The 15,429-nt window shown below is 58.2% G+C and overlaps 1 protein-coding gene across 1 annotated transcript in view; it reads left to right on the forward strand.

Moving 5' to 3' along the window:
- SLC6A20 (solute carrier family 6 member 20) overlaps positions 1 to 14,630 on the forward strand; it is a 30,154-nt gene extending 15,524 nt beyond the window's left edge. The window contains exons 5-11 of the mRNA XM_028518347.2: positions 498 to 608; positions 1,685 to 1,926; positions 2,635 to 2,797; positions 6,495 to 6,699; positions 8,402 to 8,561; positions 11,746 to 11,911; positions 13,616 to 14,630. Of these exons, the coding sequence (XP_028374148.2) occupies positions 498 to 608; positions 1,685 to 1,926; positions 2,635 to 2,797; positions 6,495 to 6,699; positions 8,402 to 8,561; positions 11,746 to 11,911; positions 13,616 to 13,768 (1,200 nt within the window). The 3' untranslated portion in view covers positions 13,769 to 14,630. The remainder of the gene's footprint in view (positions 1 to 497; positions 609 to 1,684; positions 1,927 to 2,634; positions 2,798 to 6,494; positions 6,700 to 8,401; positions 8,562 to 11,745; positions 11,912 to 13,615) is intronic.
- The last annotated feature ends 799 nt before the right edge of the window (positions 14,631 to 15,429 follow it).

Consider the following 15,429-nt stretch of genomic DNA (forward strand, 5'->3'; position numbering starts at 1 on the left):
GCGCTGTGCCAGCCAGCCCCCTCTCCACACCGCCCGAGCAGCACCAAGCTGCCGGACAAGGGGAGGGACAGGTCTCCCAGAGACAGCCTAGCCCTGGTCTCACAGCAGCCGCGTGGCGGCCTCACCTGGGGCGCTTTACAGCTGCGCTGCCAGGGTCTGACCCCCGGAGGAGGCTCCGGAGTAATTGGGGGGGGGGCCTGAGCCGGGGCGGGGTTGGGGGGTTGCCCGGGGGATTTGAGAGCCCTCCAGGTGCTTCCGACGCGCAGCCCAGGTTGAGAGCCTCTGTGCGGAGCTGCCCTGCTGCCCTGTCGGGGCCGGTTTATGAGCCTTTTCTCCGTGGTGCCTCCTCCGTGCCTTCTGCCCCTGCTGGGCTGGTGCTCCTTTAACGCTGTCCCGCTCCACCGATGTGGGTCTCATGGGGACCCTGCTGTGTGGGCCCACACGGCCCGTGGTCCCCGGGTCTCCGGGAGGCTGACTCGGCCCTCTGGTGCCCACAGGTGGTGTATTTCACAGCGTCGCTGCCCTACTGCGTGCTCATCATCTACCTGGTCAGGGGCCTCACGCTCCACGGAGCCACCAACGGCCTGGCGTACATGTTCACCCCCAAGGTAGGGGCTGGAGGGAGGGCATCCCTGAGTGCACCCCACTCACCCTGCCATCTTCCAGAATGGGTGGGGAGAGGGAGGGGAAGGTGAGGGAGAGGGGGAAGGGGTCCTGGACCCGGGGGTCTGCTGCAGGCCCTCCGGGCAGGCAGAGGGTGTGGATTAGCTGTGGGTACAGAGCCACCGCCCCAGCCGGACGGTCCCCAAGCCCTCTGAATTCTCAGGCATCCAGTCTTCTGCTCTTTAATCCTCACCCAAAGTCACACTCACTGGTGTTAAAGAGAGAGAAAGGGAGGGAGGGAGGGGGGAGAGAGCCATCAATGCGAGAGAGAAGCATCGGTCAGACCAAACCCACAACCTAGGCATGTGCCCTGACCAGCAATCGAACCCACGACCTTGTAGTTCATGGGGACAACACTCCAGTCAATTAAGCCACGTCAGCTGGGGCTCAGGCATTGAATCTTTTGTCCCCTCACCCTCCCGGTCCTGTCCAGCCCCCACCAGCTGCTGCCCAGCTCCATGCGTGGCCTCCCGGCCGAAGCCTCCCCCCAGCCCCAGCCCCTCCCTCCCCCCTGGGAGCTCAGTCGTCTGCCTGCAGCACCACTCCAGTTGGCTGGGCCTCCTGCGGGCCACTTCCAGGAGCCGCCTTCCCTACGGGCCAGGCCACACCCTGCAGGGCATTGACCACTGCTGCCTTTGGGGGCAGGACAGGTTCTCCCCTGAGCAAATGTGGCCCCTGGAAACAGAGTGATGGAGTTAGCAGCCCCTCCCCCCAGACCACGTCGGCCCCACCACCAGGCCACAGCGCTGCCGCCTCATGGGCTGGGGGTGCAACCCCTTTTAAAGGGATTCTGCCCACACTTCCCAGTGGCACACCTCCTGTGGACACAGGGCTGTGCAGGACAGCACAGGACAGGGCAGGGCAGGGGGGACAAGCCTCATCTGCTGAGAAAGGGGGACGGCGCCGGCAGGAGGCCGGGAGCGCCGGTGGACTGCGCTCCGTGGGCAAGCCCTCCCTCCCCTGGCCGGGGCGTTCGGGACCCCGCCAGGGTTCACTGGCCCTGTCCCTGCCGGCCCCCCAGATGGAGCAGCTGGCCAACCCCAAGGCCTGGATCAACGCGGCCACCCAGATCTTCTTCTCGCTCGGCCTGGGGTTCGGCAGCCTGATCGCCTTCGCCAGCTACAACGAGCCCTCCAGCAACTGCCAGAGGCACGCGGTCGTGGTGTCGCTCATCAACAGTGCCACCTCCATATTCGCCAGCGTGGTCACCTTCTCCATCTACGGCTTCAAGGCCACCTTCAACTACGAGAGCTGCTTGAACAAGTAAGAGCCCCGGGCCTCAAGGGGGAGACCGGTCTCCAAAGCTCCGAGCTGAATGGGCACCTGGGAAGAGGTGGGTGCCGAGGGGCCAAGGGGTAGAGGGGCAAAGGGCAGCAGCCTGGCCGAATTTCTTCGGCCCTGTCTCCCCCACCTCAAAAGCAACCAAGCACGCTCTCTCTGCTGAGCCACGGAGGCGGCAGAACCTACTGGCTATGACCCTACCCGAGTGCAAGACACACGCAGCCGGCTCACTGCTCCCCAGACAGTGTGTCCCGAGCCCCAAGGGGCTACTTACAAATGTAAATTTAAACTTTGGTTTAAGTCAGTTCCTCAGCTGCACCTGTGGTTGCACCCGTGGCTCCCGGGCCCCCAGTGGGATGGCACGGATGGGAGTGTTCCGTCCCCCCAGGCACGTGCTCCGTGGGACGGGGCTGGCCCAGCGGTCGGAGCAGCCTCACTGTGCGCCGCATGGATGGGCTCCACCAGCCGTCACCGTTCCCATCTGAGGCTTCTCCACAGCCACTCAAAACACCTCGCCGTGGACAAGGTCGCCAATCCACAGGCTCCTCGTGCTGAGAGCCTCGCCCCCACCAGAAGAGAAGGGGCAGGGTGGACCGCCTGGCACCCAGGCTGGACCGCCTGGGGTTTGGGGTTCGGTGACAGCGACCTTTCTGACCCCAGTGGAGGTCCCCCTGACGCTCTGCCCCGCAGGGTGATTCTGCTGCTGACCAACGCTTTCGACCTGGAAGACGGCTTCCTGACAGCCAGCAACCTGGAGCAGGTGAAGGGCTACCTGGCGTCCACCTACCCCAGCCAGTACAACGAGGTGTTCCCACAGATCAAAAACTGCAGCCTGGAGGCAGAGCTGGACACGGTGAGCGCTGGCCAGGTCTCCGGAGACGGAACTCTTTGCCCCGCCCCCTAACCCCCCAACCCCGCCCCCCACAGCTCTGCTAGGAGAAGGGAGACCCAAACGCCCTTTCTTCCTTCCCCTTTTCCGTTTCAAAACAACAATGTGTAAGCGGAAAAGACACCGGCATTCGGGCTGCCTGTCACTACCAAATCCAATAAGCAATGACAGTGATTGAATCTTTTATAGGCGCTTTATTCAGATGGCCAGCGATCTGAGAAGATGGCGGGTTCATACCCTAACAAACCATCTTGCTCTTTCTTTCCCAGGCAGATCTTTTATAAGGGGGTTGGGGGAGGGTAAACAAGGTGTCAGCAAAAGCCTTTGAAATTCAACAGTTGCCTCCAAGGGGGGAGGGTAGTCGCTTGCTTCTTCTTGGTACAGAAGTCTCCAGATGAGGTAATCCCCAGTCAGTGACCCAGGAGGTCAACTGCTGAATCCCAGGCACCAGAATGGGTTTTATCTGTAGTTGCTGAAACAAAAACTTAACATATACATTACTTGCTAGATTTATGACTATTTACCTTAAGCTAAATTTTCCCAAGTCTTAAGCCCCTATCAAGTGGAGTACAAAGAATAACATAACAGGCAGCTATATATCTACCGCCCTGAATGAACAATTGTAAACATTTGTCATGGGGGGGGGGGCACAGATTTTTTTCTTTTAATATGACAGAAAAGAACGTTTCAGGGACACAAGGAAAGGCCCCTGGACCGGCCCCAAACTTTGCCTGCTCAGCAGAGGGAACTTCTTCATTCTGACATGTTACTCACCCACATATATCGTCAAATGTTGTTGTTTTGTTGGCAGTTTTTCTATATGGAAATAAGGGGTCTGGGAGATGCCTTCCTCATTCAACCTTCTGTTTTCAAGACCCATCCATAATGACGCATGCGCAATCTCGTAACTCATGTTTAGTGCCGTGTTTTATTTCACCAACAAGTACACCATCATTTATCTCTTCCCTCACGACTAGACATGTCGCTTTTTTTAAAAAATTGCTACTGAAGTCACCCTTCTTTATATTTTACAGATTTATCTTTACTTTGCTGGGGTCTTTCTTTTATTTTTTTTTTCACATTAATTTTAAGATGAATTTGACAAGTTCCACTGAGGAACAACATTTGAGGAATTTTTACCAGAATGGCATGGATTCTTTCCATGTCAGTTGGGGAGAATTAATGTTTTTCTGATTCAGGCCTTTTGGTGACTTCTGATTCAGGCACGTGCCTTATCACACACACAGGTGTGCCTTCAACTAATTTTCTCCTTGAATACCTTGGCCCATCTGTTATCAGCTTTCTCTCTAGGCGCCTTGCTGTTTTGTGGCTACTGTGAACGGTGTCTTTATTTCCTCTTCCTGTCCTTGCTTATCTTCGTGGTGAAAGAGCTGAAGGTTTTCGTATGTTGAGCTTATATCTAGCAACCTTGATGCATTCTCTTCCTCATTCTTGTATTTGTCTATATATGCGCTTCAGTTTTCTATGTAAACTCTTGTATCACCTGCTTGCATTTTTCTTTTCGATTCTTTTATCGCTTCCTTTTTTTTTTCCTTTGTATTTGCTAGGACATCCAGCCCAGTAGACGCGGAAATGAGAGTGGGCGTATTTACCTAGTTCTCGTATTTCGCACTCTTAGAGACTGCTCCAGGAGAGCGTCTCCAGAGAATGTTTTACAACATTCTCATCCGGAGACGAGGGAAGGCCCGTTGCTCTGGTGCCAGCGAGCCACCGCGGAGGGGTTTGGCTTTTGTCTCACAGGGGAGCCATGCTCGGTCTGTGTGTTGTGGGTGAGGCCCCACTGGCTCCTCCTGGCCATCTCCTGACGGGACCCTCTGTCCCCAGGCCCCAGCCCCAGCCCCAGCCTCTAGGGCCTGGACCCCCCGCCCCCCACTCAGCTGACCCCCGAGGCCTCTGGCTTTAGCTCCTGCTCAGGTTCAAATTCCCTCTCTGTTCTTGGCACCTGGGCGTCCTCCTCCCTTCCTTTCCAGCTTGGCTCAATGTCCAAGAACCGTGTGGTTATTGATTTATTTCCACTGCGTTTCCCCCAATGGCGGGTTTTTCCTCATTCCGCCCACTCTCTGCGGTTTGGAATTTGTGGACTCCGCGGCTCTCCTTGAAAACTTTCCACACGTGTCTAACTGAGAAACCCGAAGGTAAATGCCATCTTGGCTGCAGAGCACCGTCAGCTCCTCCCTCCTGTTTTCGGCACCATTTTTGTCCAGTTCTGCCTTTTCTAAACCCATAAATCAGGTACTGGTGTTCCTGCACACAGACGATGTTTATATTTATCTTCATTAGGCGTTTTATTTATTCACCATTTGTTCTTGCACCCCAGCCGTCCTCTGGGTTTGCTGGTTGTTTTTTTCTCCCTTAAAATGCATTCCTTTACTGGAGGTTTTATGATCAGTGGTGTCGGGTTTTATTTATATGTCAATGTCTGTATTTGGTCTCCATTTTTAAAAACATATTTATTTTCCAACGACAGTGGACGTACAGTATTATATTAGCTTCGAGTGTGCAGCACAGTAGTGATCCGACAGCTGTGTAACCTACACGGTGATCACACCCCAACACCCTGAGGGCCCGCCCGGCACCACGCTCCCTCACTCCAGCGTCGCTGGCTAGCTTCCCCGTGAGGCGCTTCTCGTCCCCGGGGCCGTTCTGATAACCGGCAGTTTGGACTTCTTCATCCCTTCACCCTCATCCCTCCTCTCCCCTGCCTTCCTTCCCTCTGCCACCATCCACTTGTTCTCTGTGCCTGAGAGTTTGTTTCTGCTTGGCCCCCATCTTCTAAAGTGGTGTTCCCGCCCTGGCTGGTGTGGCTCAGTGGACTGAGTGTTGGCCTGCCAACCGAAAAGTTACCAGTTTGAATCCCAATCAGGGTACACGCCTGGGTTGCAGACCAGGTCCCCAATTGAGGGTGTGTAAGAGGCAACCACACATTGATGTTTCTCTCCCTCTCTTCTCCCCCACCTCCCCATCTCTAAAAACAAATAAATAAAATCTTAAAAAAATAAAGACCATCCTGGGCGTCCTAATCAGGGGACCTTTCCCCCAGAGAGGTTTTGCTTCTGGTCTTCCGATGCTGGTAGCCAGGGGACCCCATCGCCATGACCCCTTTCAGCCCCTCCCCCCCGGAGGTTGTCTTTAAACAGGAGCTCCAGGCTCAGTGTCCACAGTTCAGTGTCCCCACAGGGGTGTGTCCACCCCAGGGACCCAGCTGCTGAGCAGCCTGCTGGCCAGGCCGGCGCCCCACCCATGCGCACCCGCTGCCCTGGCCCCGCCATCCCCCCTCAGCTCCCGGCCACCGAGGCCTCCGACACCCATCAGTCATGACATTGGAAGCAGAAGTTACCGAAACGTCATTTTATGGTGTTTTAGCCAGAATTTATGCGAGCTGGGGCAGGAAAGAGGCCCTCGGTGTCCCCAGTTGATGGAAGTGTCTCCTCACACACACGGGCTCCTGACAGCTCGCACCTCCGTCCGCCCGGCGGAGCCCGAGGGCCGGGCTGGTCTGCGACAGGAGGCCCAAGCTCAGCGTGTGGCTTCCCGAGGCCGGCTCCGAGGTCCCCCGACCCTGCTGCTGTGCATCGTCGGGTGTGTTTGGGGGGCTGTCCACCCCTCCGGTGTGTGACCGGGGTCTTCTTGCTGCGGGCAGGCGGTCCAGGGCACGGGCCTGGCTTTCATCGTCTACACCGAGGCCATCAAGAACATGGAGGTGTCCCAGCTGTGGTCGGTGCTGTACTTCTTCATGCTGCTCATGCTGGGCATCGGGAGCATGCTGGGCAACACGGCCGCCATCCTCACCCCGCTGACCGACAGCAAGGCCATCTCCCGCCGCCTGCCCAAGGAGGCCATCTCAGGTGAGCGGGCGGGCCAGGGTAGGTGGTGGGACTCCGTGGGGAGATGGGGTGTGGGGGCAGGCAGGTCGGCAGGCTGCCTCAGGGGCCACGTGCCTGTTGAGGCGGCCACAGGGGCTGCGGCCACCTCACGGTGGCCCTGCGCTCACCTGCTCCTCACCACCGGCCACCCTGGCCCTGGCACGCGTGGTTTCTCCCAGTGCCTCTGGTTCTGCACCCCATGGGCATGTGCCGGGCCACCCCAACCTTGGGAGGCGCCCAAACTCCCCCCCACAGCACCCAGAGCTCTGCAGGCAGCGGAGAGGCTGCCACGGCCCATGTTCAGTGGAGGGACAGCCGTGGGAGCTGGCGCCTTCCCGAAGCCCACACTCCGTGAGTCTCACGGGCGCGCCCACTTCCCGCCCCGAAGTCACCGCTGCTCTCACCGCCACCCTTCGATGGTGGTCCCCCTCTTCCTGACTTCGCGTACATGGAGTCACACGGGTGTGCGGCCTCCATGTGTGTCTTCTCTCAGACTCGGAGGCCCGCCCACACTGCTGGGCCGGCAGTTGTCCCTCGGGTCCTGCCCCCATGGTAGTTCAAGGTCAGAGCAGATGCGCTGCTCATTCGGCCGCTGGGGGGCAACAGGGTGGTGGGGAAAGAACCAGCTTTCCCAGTCGCTCCAGGCCCACCCTGCGGACCCCGCCCCCAACCTTTGATGACGCTGCCCCTCCACATGCGCCACATCCCTCCTCCCAGCAGGGCTCCCACCCCATCCCCTGTAAGTCCTGCTCGCCCCGAGGGAGCACCCACCCTTCCTCCGCGCCCACGGCCGCGTTACGTGGGCCTGTCCCAGCCTGCCAGTCCTCCCGTGTGTCCCCCTCAGGGTGGGGCGTGGTGGCTGGGAGTACACGGTGTCGCAGAGGAGCGAGCAGACGGGAGCTTTAGAGTCAGATACTGGATGGGGTGCCCAGGGACGGCAGCGGAAGGAGACCGGGACAGGAACCCGATTCTGGAGGCCGCGGGCCTGTGTCCGAATCCTGCCTCCGCCGTTTGCGTGCTGTGCAACACGGGGAAAGTTGCTCAACGTCTCTGAGCCTGGGCTCCCTCACCTGTACAAGGGGGGCCCTGATACCTATCTCAGAGGCTTAAGGACCCAGTGGGTGGCCAGCGCCTGGGGCAGGGCGGGAGCTTAGTAAACATCCCAGTCTTCTCTTGCCTTTGCCCCCCCCACCCCCGCCTCCCCGCCCGCCACCCACTTTTGCTCAGACATGAGTCTTCGCTAGGAAGCCCTGTGAGGGTCGCCCCGCAGCGCCCACCTCCCGCCCCAGTGCACCTCCCCGGAGCTCAGAGACTGAGTCGTTGAGATAAACTGTATCAGCAGACTCCCAGCCTGGGCGGGGCGCCCCGGGAGAGGACGCAGCATTCTCTTTTCCATTGAGCTGATGCCCCCTGCTGGACGGCTCCATGAATTACCGTCAGTGACGCTGGCCGACACTCCCTGGGACACCTTGCCCCTCCCAACGCCCCTAAACCACGCACCCACGCACATGCACACACACGCTATACACAATCAGAGAGGCCAGACCATGACAGCTCTCCCAGCCCACGTGGATGAGCCTGTCAGCCAGAGTCCTCCTGGCGTCCACGGCTGGGCTGCCCGCAGAAAACCGGGTGCGCGCAGGGTGGGTCTCGGGCAGGTGAGCAGGCGCTCTTGTGGCCGCAGGTCTGCTGTGCCTCGTCAGCTGCGTCATCGGCATGGTGTTCACCACGGAGGCCGGCAACTACTGGTTCGACATCTTCAATGACTATGCGGCCACGCTGTCCCTGCTGCTCATCGTCCTGGTGGAGATCGGGGCCGTGTGCTACGTGTACGGGCTGAGGAGGTGAGGAGGCCCCGCCCCCAGCTGCTGGGGAGCCGCACCGCGCCCACCCCCCCACCCCCCGCCGGGAAAGCGCTGTCTCCCCAGATCACAGTGGCTTCTCCTCACTTCCAGTCCAGTTTGCCTCCAACCCCATCTTCCCTGTTTCCCAGGCTTCCACTGTTTAGTAAAGGACACTGGCTTGCTGAGCCTGCTGGACCCCACTGGCGGGGGGGGGGGGGGGGGAGGTCAGGGTGGTCAGGGAGTCGTCCCCTGCGCTGACCCTTGGCCAACAACCAGTAGTGTCCAAGCCCACTGACCAAAGTCCAGCTGATAACTCGGACCTCAGCTGCTGGGCAGATTCAGGACGTCAGGTTCTCAACCCTGGTGCCCAGCGCAGCCCTGGAGTGTTTGAATCCCCCAGGGGACGGAGCTGGTGGCCGGGCTGAGAACCGTGGTCCAGAGCAGCTGCCAGACCTGGGTGGGGGTCCGGTTGGTTCTGGTTGGTTCTCCTGCTGAGCCGGGCGCCACCCCCAGGGCGCTGATAGGTGGCGCCACGTGGGGCGCAGGCGCACTGTGAGCCTGGGGCTGTCGCTCTGAGAACCACTCCCAGTGGGGTCCCAGAGTCGCAGCTTGTTAGAATCAGGGGCGTGTTAGAATGCAGACTCTCAGGCCCCCCACCCACCCAAGTCCCTGAATCAGATCCTGTATTTTAACACGTCCAGGGGGCGGAGACCCCCTTCATCTTGGGATTCGCTGGTCGAATGTGAGCCTAGTGGAAAGGGCTGTCCCGCGTGGTTCCCCACCCAGTCCTTCATGGTCTTCCCCATCGATTCGGAGGTGGGCCAGGGGCCCAGCGTGGCCTCTGGGGGCCGGACCTCCGGTGCCGAGTGTCCCTGTCTCCTTGGAAGCCCCGCTGAGGGGTTTCCACCATCAAATTACTCAGGACACAGGTTAAAGCCAGATTTCTCAGAGCCTTGGAGACAGCTGGGACTCTCCAAGAGGGGCCTGCAATCTGCGGCGTTTCTGAAACGGCTGTGGTCAAGGAATGCCTTTTTACCCCGCTCCCCCCTGCAGCAGCTGGTAACATGGGCTCACCCCGTTTTCCCGGGAAAGAGGGTTTCCTGGGGTGTCAGGGCTTTCGGCGCTAAACCCGGGAAGGACTTCTCAGGTAAATTGGGGCAAATGGGTCACCTAGGAAATGCCCGTCCAGAGGGAGAGAAAAGGAAGATTGGTCATCTGAGAGGCTGGGTGTTTCAGGGTAAAAGGAGAAGGCTGGGGGCAGAGGGACAGAGCCTAGGGCCCACTGGGGGCGCTGGAAAGGGGCACTGGAAAGGGGCACTGGAAAGGGGCACCTGACGGTGCACAGTGGGTGATGGGGAGGGAGGGAGAAACGGAAGGTGCCCTCGGGATGTCCTAAGGGGCCATACCTGAGAATGACCAGCAGAGGGCAGTCTTTCTGAGCACAAAGGAGACAGCGCCATCTCGCGGCCGCTTTGCAACAGTGCCTCGCGGCCTTTTTTCCTAAAGCCCGTTCTTCCCACCTTTATTCTGGAGAGCGGGGGGCAGGGTGGGTACAGGGACAAGAGACCCCAACACTTTCTGCTGTGTGTGGTCTTGAAAATCCCTCGTGTTCACATTACGTACGTGAGTCTTCGTAGCCTAGAGCCTAGGGTCCCGCTACGTCAGCGGCAGCACAGGGGCAGGGAGAGGTCCCCGCAGGCTCACGTGGGAACCAGGACAGGCCGTGAGGCAGGTGGCGGTGCATGTAGCTGGTGGCAATCACACCCTGCTCCCCCCACCCGGCCCCGCCCCCCCTACAACTGCCTCTCCCACCATGGGGAGCAGCTTTAAAGACCCTGGGCTGGGTCAGCCACAACCTGGGGGTCCTCCAACAAGGCCCATCTCCGCCCCTGGGCCCTGGTCCTTCCGCGCTGTGAAACCCCGGGGGCTGGGTCAGCGTGTCCCGGAGCGCGGAAGATGCTTTCGGTACTTACTGTGTGTGTATTGAAAAATATGTGATTGGCCCACCAAACCCACGACCAAACAGGTGCCCTTATGCCATGGCTACACTTAGGCAAGTGAGTCGGTTTAAAGAAAAGGAAAGAAAGGCGGTCTGCAGACGTGACTGGCCACAGCGGCGGTCCGCTGGCCGCTCGGGCTCCTCTCCCCTCGCTCCTACCACCGGCCGCTCCGCCTTCAGTCCCAGGTCTGGCTCTCTGTCTGCCGGTCCCAGAATACCTACCTGCTGTGGTTCCAGGGGATAAAAGAGATTCGCTCTGGGGACCAGTGGATCTTTCTTTTCTTTCTTTCTTTCCTTCTTTCTTTCTTTCTTTCTTTCTTTCTTTCTTTCTTTCTTTTCTTTCTTTCTTTCTTTCTTTCTTTCTTTCTTTCTTTTCTTTCTCTCTCTCTCTCTCTCTCTCTCTCTTTCTTTCCTCTTTCCTTTCTTTCTTTCATCCCTCCCTTCCTTTTCTTTCTTTCTTATTTTTAAATGTATTGATTTTTAGAGAGGGAGAGGAAGGGAGCGAGAGAGAGACGTCGATTTGTTGTGCATGTATTGATGGTGTATTGGGACGACGCTATAACCAGATGAGCTACCCGGCCAGGGCCTCCCTCTAGCGATGTTTCCAATGGGCAGCAGAGTCACTGGGGTGGACGGGGTGGACACCAGGGGGGCGGGAGGGGTGGGGCAGAGCTGCCCCTGGGGTCCCTGGCGCTGAGCCCACCCGGAGTGATGATGCCCCAAGCTCTTTGTTCTGCTGCTGCTGGGAGCCGCCCTCCGGTCTCTGCCGGCAGCCTTCCCCTGGGAACCTGGCACCAGGAAGATGCTTCTTCTTCTTTTTATTTTTTAGGAGAAATATCTTTTTTTTTAGTATTTCTTTTTTAAAAAGATTTTATTTATTTATTTTTAGAAAGGGAAGGGAGGGAGAAAGAGAGAGAGAGAGAAACATCAATGTGCGGTTGCTGGGGGCCATGGCCTGCAACCCAGGCATGTGCCCTGGCTGGGAATCGAACCTGTGACACTGGAAGGTGTCTTCTACCACCCACTCCTCTGTGGGGTGGCTGCTGCGCCCCAGCTCTGTGGCGGCCTCAGCCCTCGCCCCTCCCCACCCCCAGCACCCCGTCCCCAGAAGGGATCAGGGAGGGAGGCCCCGTGGCTGTGTTCAGTCATAAATAATCTAGACTTTCTGTCCTGTCTTCCAAGCAGATTTGCAAGTGACCTGCAGGCCATGACCGGCCGCCCCCTGAACTGGTACTGGAAGGTCATGTGGGCCGGCGTGAGCCCGCTGATCATCATCAGCCTCCTGCTCTTCTACCTGAGCGACTACATCCTCACGGGGACCCTGCGGTACCAAGCCTGGGACGCCTCCCAGGTACCTGCCCTCTCGGGCCCGCGCTCCCTGGAGAGCACAGGCCTTGGTTTCCGAACCAGGGAACCTCTGGCTTGGGCGGGTTATTTGTCACAACGTGCAAACGTCACCCAGGGACCTCAGAACTCTGAGCCCAGGACGGCAGAGCCGGGCTTTGAGCTTTTCAATGGGTGTTGCTCTAAACAGAGATCCCTCCAGGACTTCCCAGGGGACCTTCTCCTGGGAGGAGGGGAAAGCCGCCTGCAGGCCCTGGTTCCTGCCTCCCGGCCCCCGGCCAGCAGGCCCTCCGACTCCATCCAGTCAGATGGGGGCCAGGCCTCCCTAGGAAAGGCGGACACGCCTGGAGGTGTGGGCTCTGCCCCTGGCCGCTGACCCCGGGGCGGGGGGAGCAGGCTCCCGGGCCCTGCAGGACTTGCCCACACACTGGAGTTGCTGGGTCCAGGGGAGGCCTGGCCCTGGGTGCGGCTGACACAGAACCGTCCACCAACCAGAGGGGCAGGATGTCAGCACTTCAGCAGCCAGCGCAGCCATTCACGGTCTGTCCTGGTGAGCCCAGGTTGTCCTCACACGGACACACTTTCATAGAAAAAAAAAATTGGCCAGTTTGTGTTTCTTTCCCAGCGGGTAGAAGACACAGTGTGTGTGGTATGGTGTGCGCAGAGCAACGAGCCCCTCCCTGGCGAGCCCCTCCCACCTGCCCCTGGCAGACAGAGGCAGGCAGAGCCTGAGAGGCCCCCCCTGCGTCTGGGGAGGTTGAGTGTGCTTCTCAAACTTGGGGAGGCACGGGGGTGTCCTCTCCACCCTTCGCAGGCTGATTCTTCCGTAGGATGCAATAAGAACGACACTTGAAAGATGAAATGGAAAAAATAAAGCACACACAAGTGCCTATTAGTTATTAGATTCAACAGACACGAGGAAATGCTGGCCACTTGCCAAAAACAGTTTCTAGATGTTTCCTCCTGACGTCTGTGCTCTGGGTGCAGAGCAGAAGGGGGCGGGGCCAGGGGCAGGGCGGGGCCGAGCCGGAACGCCTGTGGGTGGCTGCCGTGGCTGCCGTGTTGCTCGCGGAGCTTTGCGGTGGCACTTTGCTGACCGTAAACACCGCTGCACATAACTCAAACAGAGCGGTCCTGCGGTTCCCTTGTGGCAAGACGGCCTTTACCTGCTTCGAGCCTCACTTCCCATCTGTTTTAGCGCCTCGCGTCTGCGGAAGCATCCCCATCCCACCAGAGCCAAACCCAGGCTCACGAGGCTGTTCAATGTGGCAGCCGATGGCCAAAGGAGCTACTTAAATTTGTGAAAATTAAATGGAATTTAAAATTCAGTCCCTCCGTTTCACGTGCGGCAGGTCAAGTGCCCAGTAGCCCCCCGTGTCTGGTGTTGGGCAGCGTGAACCAGGAGGCTCTCCTGGACCTCGGGGGGCTGAGGGCCGCCCCTGACCTCCAGGCGCCCTGCCCCGTGGCCCCCGACGTCAGGCCGCAGGTCATCCCTGTGCTCGCTCGCTCTCGGCGGGTCCCTCCAGACAGCGGCTCCGCAGGCCCGGGGTGATGCACGTGGAAGAGAGAGTAGATGGGGAGCTCACCTGCCCCGCACCCTTGCTGCGGAGCCGCAGAGCCGAGCCCACGGCCGGAGTCTGCAGGGCGCGATGCCCTCAGTTGGCTCCGCCCACAGAGGTCCGCGCCACTGACGCTCAGCTTCTCCTTTCAGGGCCAGCTCGTGACCAAGGACTACCCCACGTACGCGCTGGTGGTCATCGGGCTGCTGGTGGCCTCCTCCACCATGTGCATCCCCCTGGTGGCCCTGGCGGCCTTCATCCTGCGCTGCCTCAAGCGGGGAGGGGGCACGACCTCCGAGGTCTGAGAGCCGGGCCCCCGGAGGAGGCCTCGTCCAGGGCTGGTCTCCCAGCTGCTCTTTCCGGATGGCTCGGCCTCGGCTGCTGCTGCTGCCAGTGTCGGCTTCGGAAGCTCCCGGCCCTCCTCTTCCGGAGCCCGGAAGGAAGAGTCGGGAAGTGCAGAGGAAGGAGGTGCCCCTGGGAACCGGCACCCTGCCCCTGCAGTGGCCCCTCCAGCCGCCGCCTCCCCCCAGGGCCATACAGACTGCCTCCTTGTCACCGCAGAGGCAGGCTCTTCAAGGCCAGTCGTAACGACAGTTGCTCGCTCGGTTCTAGGAACGTCCTGGAAGTAGAGCACAGTGAGCTCAAACGTGACTGTGATTTTTATGGGACAATGTGTAAGCCGTGGTTTCCCCCAAAGAGGTCCCCAAACGCGAGAGGGCCACCGTCTCCACACCGGCCTGAAAAGGAGTTTTCTACGAGCCTGGGAGGATGGATCCAAACGTCTCGGGCTCAGACTCAGTCCTCTCTGTCTCAGTGATGGTGCATTTGCTGCGCCCGCCTTCGCCACTGGCCTGACTGGCCGTAAACAAGCCCTTGGTTTGGGACTCGCAAAATTGAAATTTCTGCAAGCTGAGGGCCCTCACGGCAGGTCCAGGAGCAGTCCTCTCGACAAGACGTACCCCAGCTCAGTGCCAGCGCGGCTGGGACGGCGGGAGTCCACCTGACGCTGTGGTATTGGGGTGCGACGGCCAGGAAAGACCAAGAACACTACTTACAATCCATTTAAAGTTATTTATCTGTATATAAGTTTTCTAAAATGTATATAACTCAAACAGAGCATCTTGTAACTGAAGACACCATATTTATGATAAAGTTTGGTCCACCACGCTGATGTCTCCTGCCTTTTTTTTTAATATAATTTATTGATTATGTTATTACAGTTGTCCCATTACCCCCCCTTCATTCCCCTCTACCCTGCACACCCTCTCCCACCACATTCTCCCCCTTTAGTTCATGTCCATGGGTCATAAGTTCTTTAGCTTCTACATTTCCCATTCTATTCTTGCCCTCCCCCTGTCTATTTTCTACCTGCCATCTATGCTACTTATTCTCTGTACCTTTTCCCCCTCTCTCCTCCTCCCACTCCCCTGTTGCTACCCCTCCATGTGATCTCCATTTCTGTGGTTCTGTTCCTGTTCTAGTTGTTTGCTTAGTTTTGCTTTTGTTTTTGTTTTAGGTGTGGTTGTTAATAATTGTGATTTTGCTGTCCTTTTACTATACATGTTTTTTATCTTCTTTTTCTTAGATAAATCCCTTTTTAACATTTTATAAAATAAGGGCTTGGTGATGATAAACTCCTTTAACTTAATGTTATCTGAGAAGCACGTTATCTGCCCTTCCATTCTAAATGAAAGCTTTGCTGGATAGAGCAATCTTGGATGTAGGTCCTTGTCTTTCATGACTTGGAATACTTCTTTCCAGCCCCTTCTTGCCTGCAAGGTCTCTTTTGAGAAATCAGCTGACAGTCTGATGGGAACTCCTTTGTAGATCTCCTTATCTCTTGCTGCTTCTAGGATTCTCTCCTTCGTTTTTACCTTGGCTAATGTAATTATGATGTGTCTTGGTGTGTTTCTCCCTGGGTCCAACTTCTTTGGGGCTCTCTGAGCTTCCTGGACTTCCTGGAAGT

Source organism: Phyllostomus discolor, chromosome 7, assembly GCF_004126475.2.
Source record: "Phyllostomus discolor isolate MPI-MPIP mPhyDis1 chromosome 7, mPhyDis1.pri.v3, whole genome shotgun sequence".
NCBI classification, from domain to species: domain Eukaryota; kingdom Metazoa; phylum Chordata; class Mammalia; order Chiroptera; family Phyllostomidae; genus Phyllostomus; species Phyllostomus discolor.